The sequence below is a fragment of the Balaenoptera musculus genome, chromosome X, assembly GCF_009873245.2.
Source record: "Balaenoptera musculus isolate JJ_BM4_2016_0621 chromosome X, mBalMus1.pri.v3, whole genome shotgun sequence".
In the NCBI taxonomy this organism is placed as follows: Eukaryota; Metazoa; Chordata; class Mammalia; order Artiodactyla; family Balaenopteridae; genus Balaenoptera; species Balaenoptera musculus.
The window spans coordinates 93,744,733-93,759,062 of NC_045806.1; the positions used below are offsets into that span (position 1 = coordinate 93,744,733).

At 42.8% G+C, this 14,330-nt stretch overlaps 1 protein-coding gene and 1 long non-coding RNA gene across 2 annotated transcripts in view; both read right to left on the minus strand.

Annotated features, from left to right (window-relative positions):
* Positions 1-14,330, minus strand: part of LOC118888465 — a 400,177-nt gene that overhangs the window by 200,215 nt on the left and 185,632 nt on the right. The window lies entirely within an intron of this gene.
* Positions 1-14,330, minus strand: part of DCX (doublecortin) — a 358,186-nt gene that overhangs the window by 31,706 nt on the left and 312,150 nt on the right. The window contains exon 5 of the mRNA XM_036839487.1: positions 1,113-1,215. Coding sequence (XP_036695382.1) covers positions 1,113-1,215 — 103 coding nt within the window. The remainder of the gene's footprint in view (positions 1-1,112; positions 1,216-14,330) is intronic.

The window sequence follows — 14,330 nt, forward strand, 5'->3', positions numbered from 1 at the left end:
ATGATCAGTCAGGTCTCCTGAGTCCCAGTCTAGAGCTCTTTCCACGATACTTTCCCCAACCTCATGTGATCATGCTCAAAGTGGAACCAAACAGCTAGGCACAGGGTTGTCTCTTCATTGGACACCTCCTTGTCACCTTCTACTTAAAGATACATTGAAAATATCAGTCACTCAGAAAGATTAGATCTTTTCTGGTAAATTAAGTTTTTCAGGAAACTGAGGTAAGCAGAAAGCTCATTTTTGTTTGTTTTACTTCTTGTTTTGATGGATAAACTTTAGTGATCACTGTCCAGAGCTGAAGATGTAGAAGATACAAGAAACTGGACACAGCCTGAGATTTGTTTCGCTATTTTATGGTCATTTGCCTCTTCTCAAAGTGAACACAGCAGAAATGCCACCTCTTTCAGGGTCCTTGTCACTTGAGTTGTTTGCAGACTCTATATTAGTACAACTTGATTTGTTTTTTCCCACACTTTATTCCTCGTTATTGGGAAATATGTTTTGACTGTGTCTTTCCATCGGGATCATACCCTAGTCCTGTGGCTGTGTGAGCTAATTCACCGTGAACTTACACGTGGAGCTTGGACTCAAGCAAAGGGAGATGGGCAGATGCTCACCTCCTTCCTGAACTTAACAATCTTCTGGAATCTTGAGCCACAAATCAGGGGGAATGGGGCAACAAGCCAGAAGGTGGGAAGAGGGAAAATGTTTGACACTAACAACACAATGGAAAATATTTCTAAAATGGAACCATCAACATGGGCCAAAGAGCTGGAGGATGTTGACCAGAAAAAAAAAACATATGCATACAATATTCAAGTTCTGAATCCAAATGTTCCTTCCCGTGGTCTGATTGAGCCTGTCAGCCCATGTGACATAATATATGGTTCAAGAAATATGGCCACTATTGGGGCAGGTAGTGAGTTTTATTGAGTCTGGAGGCCAAACATCTGAGATATGCAATCAACTTTCACTTAGAGACTCATGTATCCAACTATACAAGAGAAAGGGACCATGCATGGATGTTTTCCAGGCCATATAAGCCCATGGAAATCCTAAGGGATAGAAGGAGCGAGAACAATGGAACAATAAAATTCAGTGGTTGTCCTTACCATTTTCATCCAGAGAAAAGTCATCCTGAGCATAACGAAATTTTTCAGGACCGCAGGCAATAAACACATCGTCATCACCAAAGAAATCATGGAGACAGGTTACCTACAGAGAAAGCGGAAACATTGAATTGATATTTGATGGTCTTGTGACAATGAACTTCATGCCATGTTGGCACGGGAAAAAAGTTTCACATCTGGGCCATCATTTTAGCCCCGAGGGATCTCCTTTTTCTCAAAATACCAGGCTCAGAGTCTGCACCACAGCCCCTCGTGAGTAAAGATATACTGAGTGCCATTTTCTTTCCATGTTGCATGTGTGGTATCTTGTTTCCATTTCACCAAGAGTAACTTCAAGACCATGTCCAAATGGAATGTTCCCCTCTGAATAAAAGTCAGCAAGCAGATGACCCTACAAATGTCACCTTTCCTCAGAGCCTCAAAGACAAGAGTGCTGTTAGCCCAAGTCTGGGGGCAGGGGTGTAGGCCAAGGAAGATGAGAAAGACCTTCTGTAACCTGAGATGGACAGACTCTGGCTGACCGAGATGTGGAAGTCCCTCTCTCTATCTTCATGAGTTTTGAAAGAAGGACACCGGTTTTTAACCGCTTTGGACCCACAAAAATTGGACTTTTTGCTAAAAGTGAACTGAGCACCTGGTAGCAGCCCAGAATACCATTCCTCTCTGAAAAAAAAGGAGGGGAAAACCGTCCTAACCACTTAAAATTTAATCAAGAGCAATGGGTCCCTGTAGGCTTGAGGGTCTGCTGGAAAAGTCGTGTTCCCAGGACCCTTCCCGCCCTCTAGCGCCCTATGCATTGCGGCTTCTCCACAACAGAGAGACAGTCCTCCCCAACTCCTTTTCTGCACAAAGAAATGAGGGTCCCTGGGAAAGTATGCTGCTCCCTGCAGTCTCCCCACTTCTCAGCTTTCCTAATTACATTTGATAATTAGTCCAGCACACCAGGGAAAGCCCAGGAGAAACCATAGAGTCAAAACATTCTTATCCCAATCCTTAGCTTGAAAGTGTTCAAAGCTTCTAATTGTTCTAAGCTACCCATTCAAGCTGCTAGTAATGACTTTCCAAAGGCACCGTGCTCACAAACTAACAACTGCTTGCTGGGTGCAGAGATCAATATGTTACATTTGAAAAATGTTTGTATTAATAACATCATCACCCACCCAGGGTCTATTCAATCCCTGTTCCCCCAGCCAAGATGATTGCAAGCCTTACACAAAGCAAGAGATGCTTAAACATTATCCACATTGTCTCAGCTTCCCAATCACCCAAAGGATGCCAAGGGAAGAGAGGGAGACTTGGAGGGCTGCTGGGTTCACCCCTATTAAGCCTCTTCCCAGCCCTGGGTCCTGACCTCATCAAATAGGCCACCATCCTTCTTTAGCCCACTCGTCCTCACCCATCCATTCCATAATCATGTAATAACAAACAGAGCTACCACTAATTGAATGCTTACTCTGAACAGGCACTCTGCTAAGTACTTCCAAATCTGTCATCCCATTTTACTCTCACAACAATTCCTAGAAGTTGGCATTATTGTCATCACTATTTTACAGATGAGAAAACTGAGGTCCAGAGACAATAAGTAAATTACTCAGGTGGAAAGCGATGAAGCCAAATAAGCGCAGATCGATGTGACGCCAAAGCCTGTGCTTTTAGCCACTCAGTAATACAAAGCACTTACATATGGTTCAGGCACTGGGGAGACAAAGATGAGTAAGACTCGGGCCATGACTTCATGGAGCTCATAATCTGATGGAATGAGATACACTGAAACAGAACATTTCAATATCATGTCATGAGTGCTAGGAGTATCTGCAGGTGCCTTGGGAGCTATTTAGTACCACCTCCAAGTGACCCAGTCACTAACTGGCATGTTAGTTCAATAAGCAGCCTGCATATTGCCCTGGTAGTGGATCCAACGATAGAGGCTACATACACAGCTTTGAATCCTTCTGCAGATGCCCACTGACATCTTGGACCAATACAATTTGGAGCCCCTAACTATGATACATTGTGTGCCTCTGAGTTGTTTATCCCTTGCCACCTCTTGACCCTGAAGATCTCTGCCATGCTCTGTGTTTGAGGTTGCCCCTGACTCTGACTGGCTTCATTTAGTTTTGGTCATGAGTGAGGGAAGCCTCTCCCTTGGGCATCCCTCCACTAGTGGTCTCTAGCATTTAGCACTCTGTTTCAAAACCTGCCTGTATTTTCATGAATACTCACCTAGTCCTTCCCATTAAATCACAGCTCTCCTGAATGTAAAGACCAAGTTTATCGCTCCCTATATATCTTCCCGTGGTTCCTGGTAGAGCACTTAATCGCATAGTGAGAATTTAGGCAGGGCTGTTTTTGCCTCAACTGAATGTAAAGAAAATAAGAAGGAGGTTTTGTAAGGCTATACAAAGGCAGAAAAGTAGAAACAAAAAGGAAGAAATCAATAGTGGCAGACAATAGGACCTAGCATTCAAAGGTTTTGAAAGGTAACACAAATATATAAATTTAGGAACAAGAAAGGAGCAATGACTGTGAATTCAGAAGTTATTATTTGCATAACTATGACAGTTAGTTTGAAAACAGATGAAATGGATCATTTTTAAAGGAAAACATAAATAAAGAAATTAGCTCAAAAAGAAATAGAAAACCTCAACCAACTACTGGTCATAAAAGGAATTTAGTAAATACTTCAAACAGCAACTCTTCCCCCAAAGGTACCAGACCATTCATTTTGGAGGTATTTGTGGAAATCACTTCCCAAGAAGAAAAACCGAAAGCTCAAAAGCAGCCATCGCAGTGACATGCCATGCTATCCTATTGTAGGACAACAAAGCCTTCACAGACTGCTCTGGGCGTTGCTGTTACAGTGACCCACCCTCCTCCAACTCCAAGCCTCTCTGCCCCCGCCCAGGCTTTGGGAAAAGCCTTTGGATAACCCCTTCTCTGGGGAGCTTCTAAGAAAGGCAAAGCCCCTATGCTTCTGACAAATTCACAGTGGTGTGGCTGGCTTCAAACACATTCATTTTGCAATCCAGCTGTTCAGCATCAGGTTTCTTGTGTGATCCCACCCCACATTTTACTGGTTCCCAAATGTAGACAAATTCATATTGTGCATGTGGATACCCAGCTTTCCCAAATGCCTTGGATACTGAGACACAGCAGCCCTCCCCTGCTTTGTTACAGAGCTGGGAAAATAGAAAGCCCTCCATCTTAAATATGAGGAACCCAAAACACAGAATGTCAAAGTGGCTGAAGGATACACAGATGGATCATGGCACAGTTGAGACTAGCACTCAGGTGTCCTGATTCAATTCGGGACAAAACAATTCAATTGCCTGAGAGAACGTGCCTTCCTAATCCCTGATTTCAAAGGCTTGTACACAGCTTAGGCAAGAGAGTCACCTTTTGTCCTCATCAGTGCCTGATACGCATTAGAACATTTTATTGGACTCAAAAAAGATAACATCTTTATGGATCACATTTTAAATCTATGGATGAGAAAACTCCTATTCATTACCGTAACTGGTAACTGAGTATGCAGTAGAGAAGGAGGACAAGGAAGAGGGGAAGGAGGAGGAAAGGAAGAAAGAGGAAGAAGGAAAAGAAAGAGACGAATGGAGGGTAAGACATACTTTCCAAATGAAACTCACACTCACATCTGCTTTTTAAAATTCCATTCAGTTAACATGATACAAAATCCACCTTAGGTTACGTTGCAAATATATAATTTTGCAAACCATTTTTTTGTGGTAAAATTTCTGTCATGAGGTGGCAACGAAAGTGGTAAAAATAATAATCATTATGATACCACTTACAGCATCCTCAGAGATCAAGGGTCTTGCTGACATCAGCTTTTGTTTGAAACACACTTGGGTATTTAAGTCAGAGGAGAGAACACAAAAGCATGACACCCGTCTTTGTAATTAATCAACTGCCAGCACAAAATCAATAAAGTCAATCAACTCACGTGAACACTGAACCATTTACTCAATGTTCTTCCTTTAAAAAAAAAAACAGCATGAGTTGGGGGAAGGGAAGCTAGCTTGGTTATGCATTAGCACGAACAATAGATTATATGGACCATCCAGTGGCTTAAATGCCGAAGTACAAACGGGGAAACAGAGACAACAGATCACTGTGTGTGGCAGTCCATTAGCTGCAAATGGCAAGTTCACTCTGTGATTTGATTTAAGCTTGATTAGATTCTCCAACCACATATTACAGACGCTGGCAGTGAGTTCTCATACGTGTCTGCTGCTGGTAGATTCTACATTTCACTATCTAACTGTTCAGAAAGAAATGTAAGTAAGGTCTTGCTCGTGTATCTATGAGACTCACCTCCAACGTGCAAAATATTTTCATTGAAAGTTCAATTCCACTAATATTCACTCATAAAACACTTGCTATGGCAAAGGAACTATGTGAGAGATACAGAAATGTACAGAAAAAGGCCCCTGTCTTCCGAGTTGACAGCATAATAAGGAGTCAGAACCTCACAAATAATTGGAATACAAGGCATACTGTTTTTAGCACCATTACAGAGGCACAAAAAGCAAGAGGAGCACAGGCGACAAAGAATTCTAATCATGAGAAGTGGGGAAGGCTGCACAGAGAAGATGACACAAAGTCTGACTCTTGAAGGGCGTGTGGGATATAGGTTGATGGAGACAGGAGTAAAAGGGATTCCAGGTAACTGCATAAATAAAGGAAAAGAAGCAGAAACTTGCTTTTTCTTAATAGCCCTGGAAGAAGAACTGCATCTTGTTGACTATAGTCACAGAGATTCTAATTCTCTATAGCACAACTGCCCGGACCCATCTGCCAGCCTTCTGCACAGACAAAACATACAGTTGTCTACTGGTGGAATTCAGGGTGAAGGAAAGGGCAGAGAGTGTCTATGGGGAGAGGAGTGGCCCCAGGGGCGCAGAAGAGGGAACTCTGTGGCAAGGAAGACAAACCACACTGATTTCCCCGTCTTGCCAACAGTGTGCCCTGCCCATAGTGTGGCTGGCAAGCTTTGCAAAATGAGTTAATGAAAGATTCAGTAAACATTACGGATGAGGCTTTTTCTAAAAGTTACTGCCACTCTCATTCTGGAACATTTCCTGCCTGCCTGCCCTGGATGGGCTCCAGTCACAGGCTGGCGCAGGGTTGGCGTGGTGAGCGGAGACAATGTTTATCTCTAGACTCCTATATTCAACTACCTGCTTGGCAGCTCCGTTTGGTTATCTGACAGGCATCCCAGATTTAATATGCCCCAAACCGAATTCTTACCGCTCCCTCTCCAAATCCCACTTCCCTCCAGCTTTCCTCATCTCAGTCACTGGTACCACAATTCCACCAGCTGCCCAAACCAGAAATCTGGGAGTCATTTTTTCACTAGAAGTCACATTTTATCTTGCCCATTGTCACCAGAGGCAGAATAAAATCCACTTTCTGTCTTGGCTGTATATTACCCAATCTCTTGTGCCACATATGCTACCTAGCTCCAGTCACACTGGCCTTCTTCCTGCTTCTCAAACACATCAAGATCTTTCGTGCTTCACAGCCTCACTCTTGCAGCTCCCTCTACACAGAAAGTACTCTTCCCAGAGCCACAGGCCTAGAGCTGAGTCTTCCCCATCAAATCTTCACCACATACTGGGGGACGTCCCTGGTGGTCCAGTGGTTAGAACTCCGTGCCTCCACTGCTGGGGACCCAGGTTCAATTCCTGGTCAGGAAACTAAGATCCCGTAAGCTGCACGCGTGGCCAAAAACAAAAACCCCCAAACAACAACAGCAACAAAAATAAAATAAAGTACCACATACCGTATTTAAGTCTGAGCAACCCTCAATTTACATGCCATTGTTGCTTAGAATTTCAGATCTTTTCTTTAACCCCACAAATTAGTCATTATTATTTTAATTATTTTATATAGTTAATATTATTTAAGTTTATCTACGCATATATTTACCAGTCTATTTGATCACCATTTCTCGTTACACCACTTCTCTGGGGTCATTTGAAAATTAGGAACATGTTTGACCTTCCCACTCTATCTTCCATATCTCAGTCTCACCTTCATATTTTCCATCTTCTTATCTCTTAGGGCTACATTCTGGAAAATATCTTCAAATCTGCCACTTTGCTCTTTCTTTCTTCAGATGTATTTAATTTGCTGTTTAACCCACTCAAAGAGCTTCGAATTTCAATGATAATAATTTTGACTTTTAGAAATTCTATTTCATTGTTTTACTCAAATTTGCCTGGTCATAGCTGATAGTCTCTTTTTCTTATCCCATTTTGGTTACATGTTTTGTTTATTTAAATAATCCATATTAAATTATTTTAGGTCCTTATCTGATCGTTGTAATATCTTATGTCCTTGAGAATCCAAATCTGTTGTTCCTGCTAACTCTCCCTCATGGTGACTGGTTTCCTTTTGTGTTTGATAATTTTTAAAATTATGAGCTCATATTTGATTAAATTAAATCTTTGGGAATCCTCAGGGGTCTAGGTTGGGGATGCTTTTCTCCGAAAAAGACATGAATTTGTTTCTGCCAGGTGCCAGGGTTCACTAACAATATGGGGGCAGCACCTTTTTTCAGCTATGGTTTCCCTTGTGACATGAGTAGTATGAATCTGAATTCCAGACCTGTGTCAGAGCAAGCTTTGGGCTGCAAATTCTCAAGAGGATACTCGGCTAGCACCAGCCACAGCAGCAGTAACAGTAGTACTCTTGTTTATTTTGTTTCCTACCTGGAGTCATGACAGAGACAAACAAGTTTACAGGTAGGTTTTTGGTATATCCCCTTTTAAGGGTCCTGGCTTAATGCGGAGGTTGCAGCTTCAGGTCCCTCACTTTTCAAGGACCTTGTGTCAACTGAAAAAAAAAAAAACCCCAAAACCCTGCACAACATAAAAAGCTTGAGTCAAGTTTATTCAGTATCTTACTGAGGACTATAGCCCAGGAGACAGCCTCTCAGACAGCTCTGAGAAATTGTTTTCAAGAGGTAAGGGGTGGGGGGGTTAGTATATATGTGATTTTGGTGAAGGAGGTACGTGCAACTAAGCACACATCTCGGTAGAAGGTTGCTGATAGTCACGAGGAACAGATACCTTAGTTAATGGTTTTAGTGCTTTTCTAAGTATAGAAAGATGCAAGAATCCAGTTTCATAAAAAAAAACTTCTCCTGAAAATATCTATCTGAAGGCCTGTTCTGCCAGTTTTCCCAGAGCACTGAGTACCTCATTCTTGATCTCCATCATGAACTCCTTTCAGGGTGGGTTGAAGGTCAGCGACTGAAGTAGCTAATGACTCAATCCTTGTAGAGCCAGATGATGAGTGACATTCTTTAGTTGGCACTTGCATGTCCTGCACTTCTGATAATATCCAAAGCACCGGGCTCCGATTATGGGTTTTGCCCTCAGGGAAGCTCAGGCCTTTACATACTGCCTGCTGCTCTAGTTTCAACTTCTGGTCCCTCTTTCTCCTGCCTTTCTTTTCCGGAAGCTTAGAAAAACATTTTAAAATGTTTGTTGCAGGTTCCTCAAAACACTAAACACAGAATTACGTATAACTGGGTCCCTGGACCCAATTTTAACATGTGAGGGGGTGTGTGTGTGTGTGAAGTGGTTTCTCCACACCTCTAATAAGCAAAGGTTGGATACCAGCAGGGTGTCCTACAATTCCACTGAATTCTGACACTATCTATCTACCTGGAGATAGCATCAGATTCCATGGGTTATGGGTTCAGTCCTACAAGACTGCCCCCCACCCTTTAGAGATCAGTCACAAGCCTAGGTTGTTGTTACCTGGACTTCTGACCAACTGGCTATAGATCAGAGGTTAAATTTCTTCCAATTGGAGTAAACAGAGCAGACTTGTTTGGGATCCTCTAATGCTGGGGAACCAGCAGGAGGCCGCTTTGACCCCATCAATGTCTAACCCCATTTCTTTTTTTTTTTTTTTTTAATAAATTTATTTATTAATTGATTGATTTTTTTGGGGGGTGTGTTGGGTCTTCGTTTCTGTGCGAGGGCTTTCTCTAGTTGTGGCGAGTGGGGGCCATTCTTCATCGCGGTGCGCGGGCCTCTCACTATCGCGGCCTCTCTTGTTGCGGAGCACGGGCTCCAGACGCGCAGGCTCAGTAGTTGTGGCTCACGGGCCTAGTTGCTCCGCGGCATGTGGGATCTTCCCGGACCAGGGCTCGAACCCGTGTCCCCTGCATTGGCAGGCAGATTCTCAACCACTGCGCCACCAGGGAAGCCCTAACCCCATTTCTTAATAACCATCTAAAGATTTCCACCTTGCTGGGACAACTCTTCCGTCTCCGTTTACTCTTTGTTTCGCTCCTATCGATATTTGCTTTATTCACCTTATTTCTCATAACCATTTCAACATTTCCACCTTGTTGGGAAGAGTCCAGTGACTCTCCCCTCAGCCCCTCCTAATTCCCTTGTTAATTAACCTAATGTTTTTATTAGCATCTGTAAGACCCCTGAGGGGAAGCTGAGGCAGCAAATTCCATAACGCTTCCAGAACTGTTTTTTATGTTTTCCAACATTAAGATTATAAGGGGTGCCCACGTGAAAGTGCCCTGGATAACAGGTATATTCAGCAGGTGAATATTCCAGTCATCACAAAGCCAGTACTACATGGCTTGCATACAAGCATCAGCTGCTTCATTTGGGGTGTTCTACTTGACATTCATAAGGGGAGACAGACAGCCCCTCTTTTCAGGGTAAACAGACCTTACAGCGGCGTTTATCCAGCCCACCAAGCTGGCTGCTCCCTCGGGAATAAGCTGCTTTGTGTCTGGATCACATATATGTGATATATGTGATATATGCCATCTGTGATTGTTTCATAGTGACCTGTGGGGCCTGCATCAACCCAAACATGTTCTTCCACCAAAACCAAAGACAAAGACACAGCTTCTAAAGTAGTCACTCTCACAATCCATTTTGGTAAAGGTTCTCCAGGAAGCTGATGATACTGATTCACAAAATGAAACAACTCCTTCATACCACACTCCCTGGTTTCAGTAGTTTCTTGCTTTTGCCCTCTCCCCATGCTAACTTCTTGGTAACCAGAGGTCTTAGAGGTACTTTGTGTTGTCCCTGCACAATTTTTACCTTGGCAGGGGGTGGGGGAGGCAGCTGAAGTTCTGAGTCACTGAAATCTGCTTTTGGTCTAGCATCAAAATCGGACACACTATTCTCTTTTAGTTTATCTATTATAGATCACAATACCCAAGGGAGTGAATATTTTGCCTCGCTCTTATCAGTTTACATTTCCTTATGCATCCAGTGAATTAACTCCCCAGGAGTTGGAGCCATCACTAAATTCCACTGGTAACTTTTACCTTTAGGAAGTGATTGCAGCATAGCTGCTGCTTCGTACTGTGGGTGACCACGTGGCCACACAGGAATCAAAGGTTCATCATTCTCCTGTCCTTTCATCCTTTCTCTTCCAAACCACAAGTTTCTGTGAGCCAGGGCTGTTCTAGCAAATCCCACTTCATTGACACCAGTCGTCAATTCCAGTGTGTGTGTGTGTGTGTGTTCATGGGGAGGTTCCCCACACCAACAAACAATTCTTGGACACCAGCTGGATGTCCTACAATTCAAGTCTGACACTATCTACCCAGACATAGTGTCAGATCCCACAGGTTAAGGGCTCAGTCCCACAAGACTTCCCCCAGCTCCTCCATTTCAGATGCCAATCACAAGTCCAGGTTCTCACCTGTACTTCTGACTGTTGGGTTATAAATCAGAGGCTCCCAAGACCGCTTCCTTAAGTTTGAGTAACTTGCTAGAGTGGCTCACAGAACTCAAGAAAACCATTTACTCACTAGATTACTGGTTTATTATAAAAGGATATAACTCAGGAACAGCTAGATGGAAGAGATGCTTAGGGCAAGGTATGGGGAAAGGGCACGGAGTGTCCATGCTTTCTCTGAGTCAATCTCCCTTGCTCTCCACGTGTTTACCAACCTGGAAGCTCTCCAAATGCTCTCCTTTGGGTTTTCATGGAAGTTTGATTATATAGGCATGATTAATTAAATCATTGGCCATTGGCGATCCATTCAATCTCCAGCCCCTCTCCCCTCCCAAGAGGTCTGGGTGTGGGACTGAAAATTCTAACCCTTTAATCACATGGTTGATTCTCCTGGCAACCAGCCCCCATCCTCAGGTGCTTTCCAAAAGTTACTTCATTGACGTAATAGAAACACCTTTATAGCTCTCATCACTTAGAAAATTCCAAGGGTTTTTGGAGTTCTTTTGCCAGAAATAGGGACAAAGACCAAATATATATTTCTTATTATAAATCACAATATCACACCTAAAGACCCAGCAATTCTACTTCTAGGTATATATACCAAAAAATTGAAAGTAGTGACTCAAATAGATACCTGTATGCAATGTCCATTACGGCATTATTTGCAATAGCCAAAAGGTAGAAACAATCCAAGTATCCACCAACAGATGAATGTATAAACAAAATGTGGTATATACATACGAGTCACATTGTATTAATGTATTCATACAATTCAACCACAAAAAGGATGCTGTTGATACATGCAAATTGGACCTTGAAAACATTATGCTAAATGAAATCAACTAGACACAAAAGGACAAATATTGTAGGATTCTACTTATGTGAGATATCTAGAATAGACAACATCATTGAGACACAAAGTAGACTAGAGGTTACCAGAGTCTAGGAGAAAGGGGATTGGGGAGTTACTGCTTAAAGATTACAGAGTTTCTATGTAGGGCGATGAAAAAATTCTTGAACTGGATAGTAGTGAAGGTTGAACAACATTGCGAAGGTAATTAATGCCACTGAATTGCACACATGAAATGGTTAAAATGACAAATTTTTTGTAATGTATATTTTACCATAATTAAAAATATTAATAATGTAATATACCCAAAACCATTGAATTATACTCTAAATGGATGAACTTATATTATGTGGATTATATCAATATATCAATAAAGCTGTTTAAAAAAGGGAAATGTAAAGAAAAATTTTGCTATAATTTATCCAGGATATAGTTGTATTGTAGCGGGAAGACTTTTTTTTTTTTTTTAATTTTATTTATTTATCTATTTATGGCTGTGTTGGGTCTTCGCTTCTGCGCGAGGGCCTTCTCCAGTTGCGGCAAGTGGGGGCCACTCTTCATCGCGGTGCGCAGGCCTGTCACTACCGCGGCCTCTCTTGTTGCGGGGCACAGGCTCCAAACACGCAGGCTCAGTAATTGTGGCTCACGGGCCTAGTTGCTCCGCGGCATGTGGGATCTTCCCAGACCAGGGCTCAAACCCGCGTCCCCTGCACTGGCAGGCAGACTCTCAACCACTGCGCCACCAGGGAAGCCCCGGGAAGACTTTTTAGAAGACTTAGTCTGCCATATTGCAGAAGCAGAAGTCAAATTTCACCTATTCAGTGAAGTCTTCCTTATCTCCCAATCTAAGCTAGAACCACCACCACCACCATATAAGATCCAAGAGAGTAGAACCCTCATCTGTTTTGTTCACCACTGTATCTCCACTAAGTCTAAGTCTAAAAAGTCAAATATTTAAAAAATATTATTATCACCAGTAATAACAAGAGTAGGAAGAGTCTAAGAACCATAATAATTAAAACTGTTTCATAATTAAGGATATTACAGTATAATAAGATTATTCTAGACCACTAGTGATCATTGTCTACTGCACCACATATTAGAGAAAGTCCTAAGAGATAAAGATTGACTTGTTTACTAAATTCTAGATCTATTTGTTTTCTAATTATATGCATTGAAAAACACGTCCACCCCCTCCCCAACTAAAGACCATTTCTTTAAGCACGTAAGTTACCCTATGGGTTTTGCCCTTTCTCTCTCTTTCATCCATCAAGGCATGCATTTCTTGAAGGCACTGACCGTGATTTGCCTCATGGTACCTTAGGAAACAGTGTTGACTGGCTGATTGTGCAGGGAGGGACTGATATTCTCTTCCCACTATCTTGCGCCACCCTCTGGAAATTCTCTGCCCCTCTGCAAGCTAGTTTATTCCTATGGCAAGTCATGTTGAGGCTGATTCCCTCTGATCTCCAGCACTAGATCTGATTGGATCTCTCTTCTTCTTTTTCTGGTGAAGAGTGACTAGTCCTTAGAAGCTCTTCTCATAGGTTTCTAGGAAATAAAGTATCATGTGAAACTCCAGGAATAAATCACATTTCTGTCAACTGATTCCTTCCACTGGTCTTAGACTCAAAGCCAGTGGTGACTTTTCTTCCCACTTCATTCTAGAATTTCCCCCAGAAAACCCAGTTAGACTGAAATCTAGGCAGCCAGATCTCAGCTGAGCCATTGTCCCTCAAGGTTATTCTTTTCAACTTTTAAAATAATTTTTCTTTGAGTGGTGAAAGGACATAATAACCCCACATAGCTTTTGTTGTGTTGCCTTTGTCAAGTGATCTCACCTCCATTACGTCATTTGGTTCATTAGCCCCATGTTTTATTAATGAAGCATGAAAGCTCATCAAGATTAAGTGACTTGTACAAGATCACATTGCTAGTTAGTTACAGAGCTGATACTGGAATTCCAGACTGCTTTTATTCTGCCACACTGGGTACCTAAACTATACAGCAAAGGTACTCATTTCCTACATGGGGAGACCGAGGTAAGGAAATACAGTAGGGGACTCTGGGTAATATGAAAATACCTGTGACCTGGGAAAGAGGGCCATAGAAGGGAAGATGGGAAGGAATAAGACTTTTTACCCTATTTTACCAGGAGCTAGTGTGATTTAATAACCTGAGCAAGGCTGTGCCAGCTCCCCTGGAAGCCTGGCAACCCCTCAGTGCTCCAGGGTGTTTTTTCCTTAGCTTTTCTTTGCCATTTTCCAAGAGTCTCTGTGTTAGCTCCCACTGGGGGCCTCACAGGGATGAGAACAGCTGCAGAGGCGCTGGAGTTGGGCCGCTGAGTCCATGCCCGGGACCGACACCTGCCCCTCCACAGGGCCCTGGGGACACGTTGGCTCAGAGGAACAGGGACGAGACAGAACTCCATTCATCAGAGAGAACTGGGGTGGAAAAACCCTGCCTGCTCCCTTGGCACCACTAAGCTCTATGGTTGGCCCTGAGCCCCACGCAGCTCCAGATTCTGTTTGGTAGGGTCAGTTAAAAGAAGCAAGTGTGCTTCTAGGGCCCAATGCCGTTATCAATTGCAT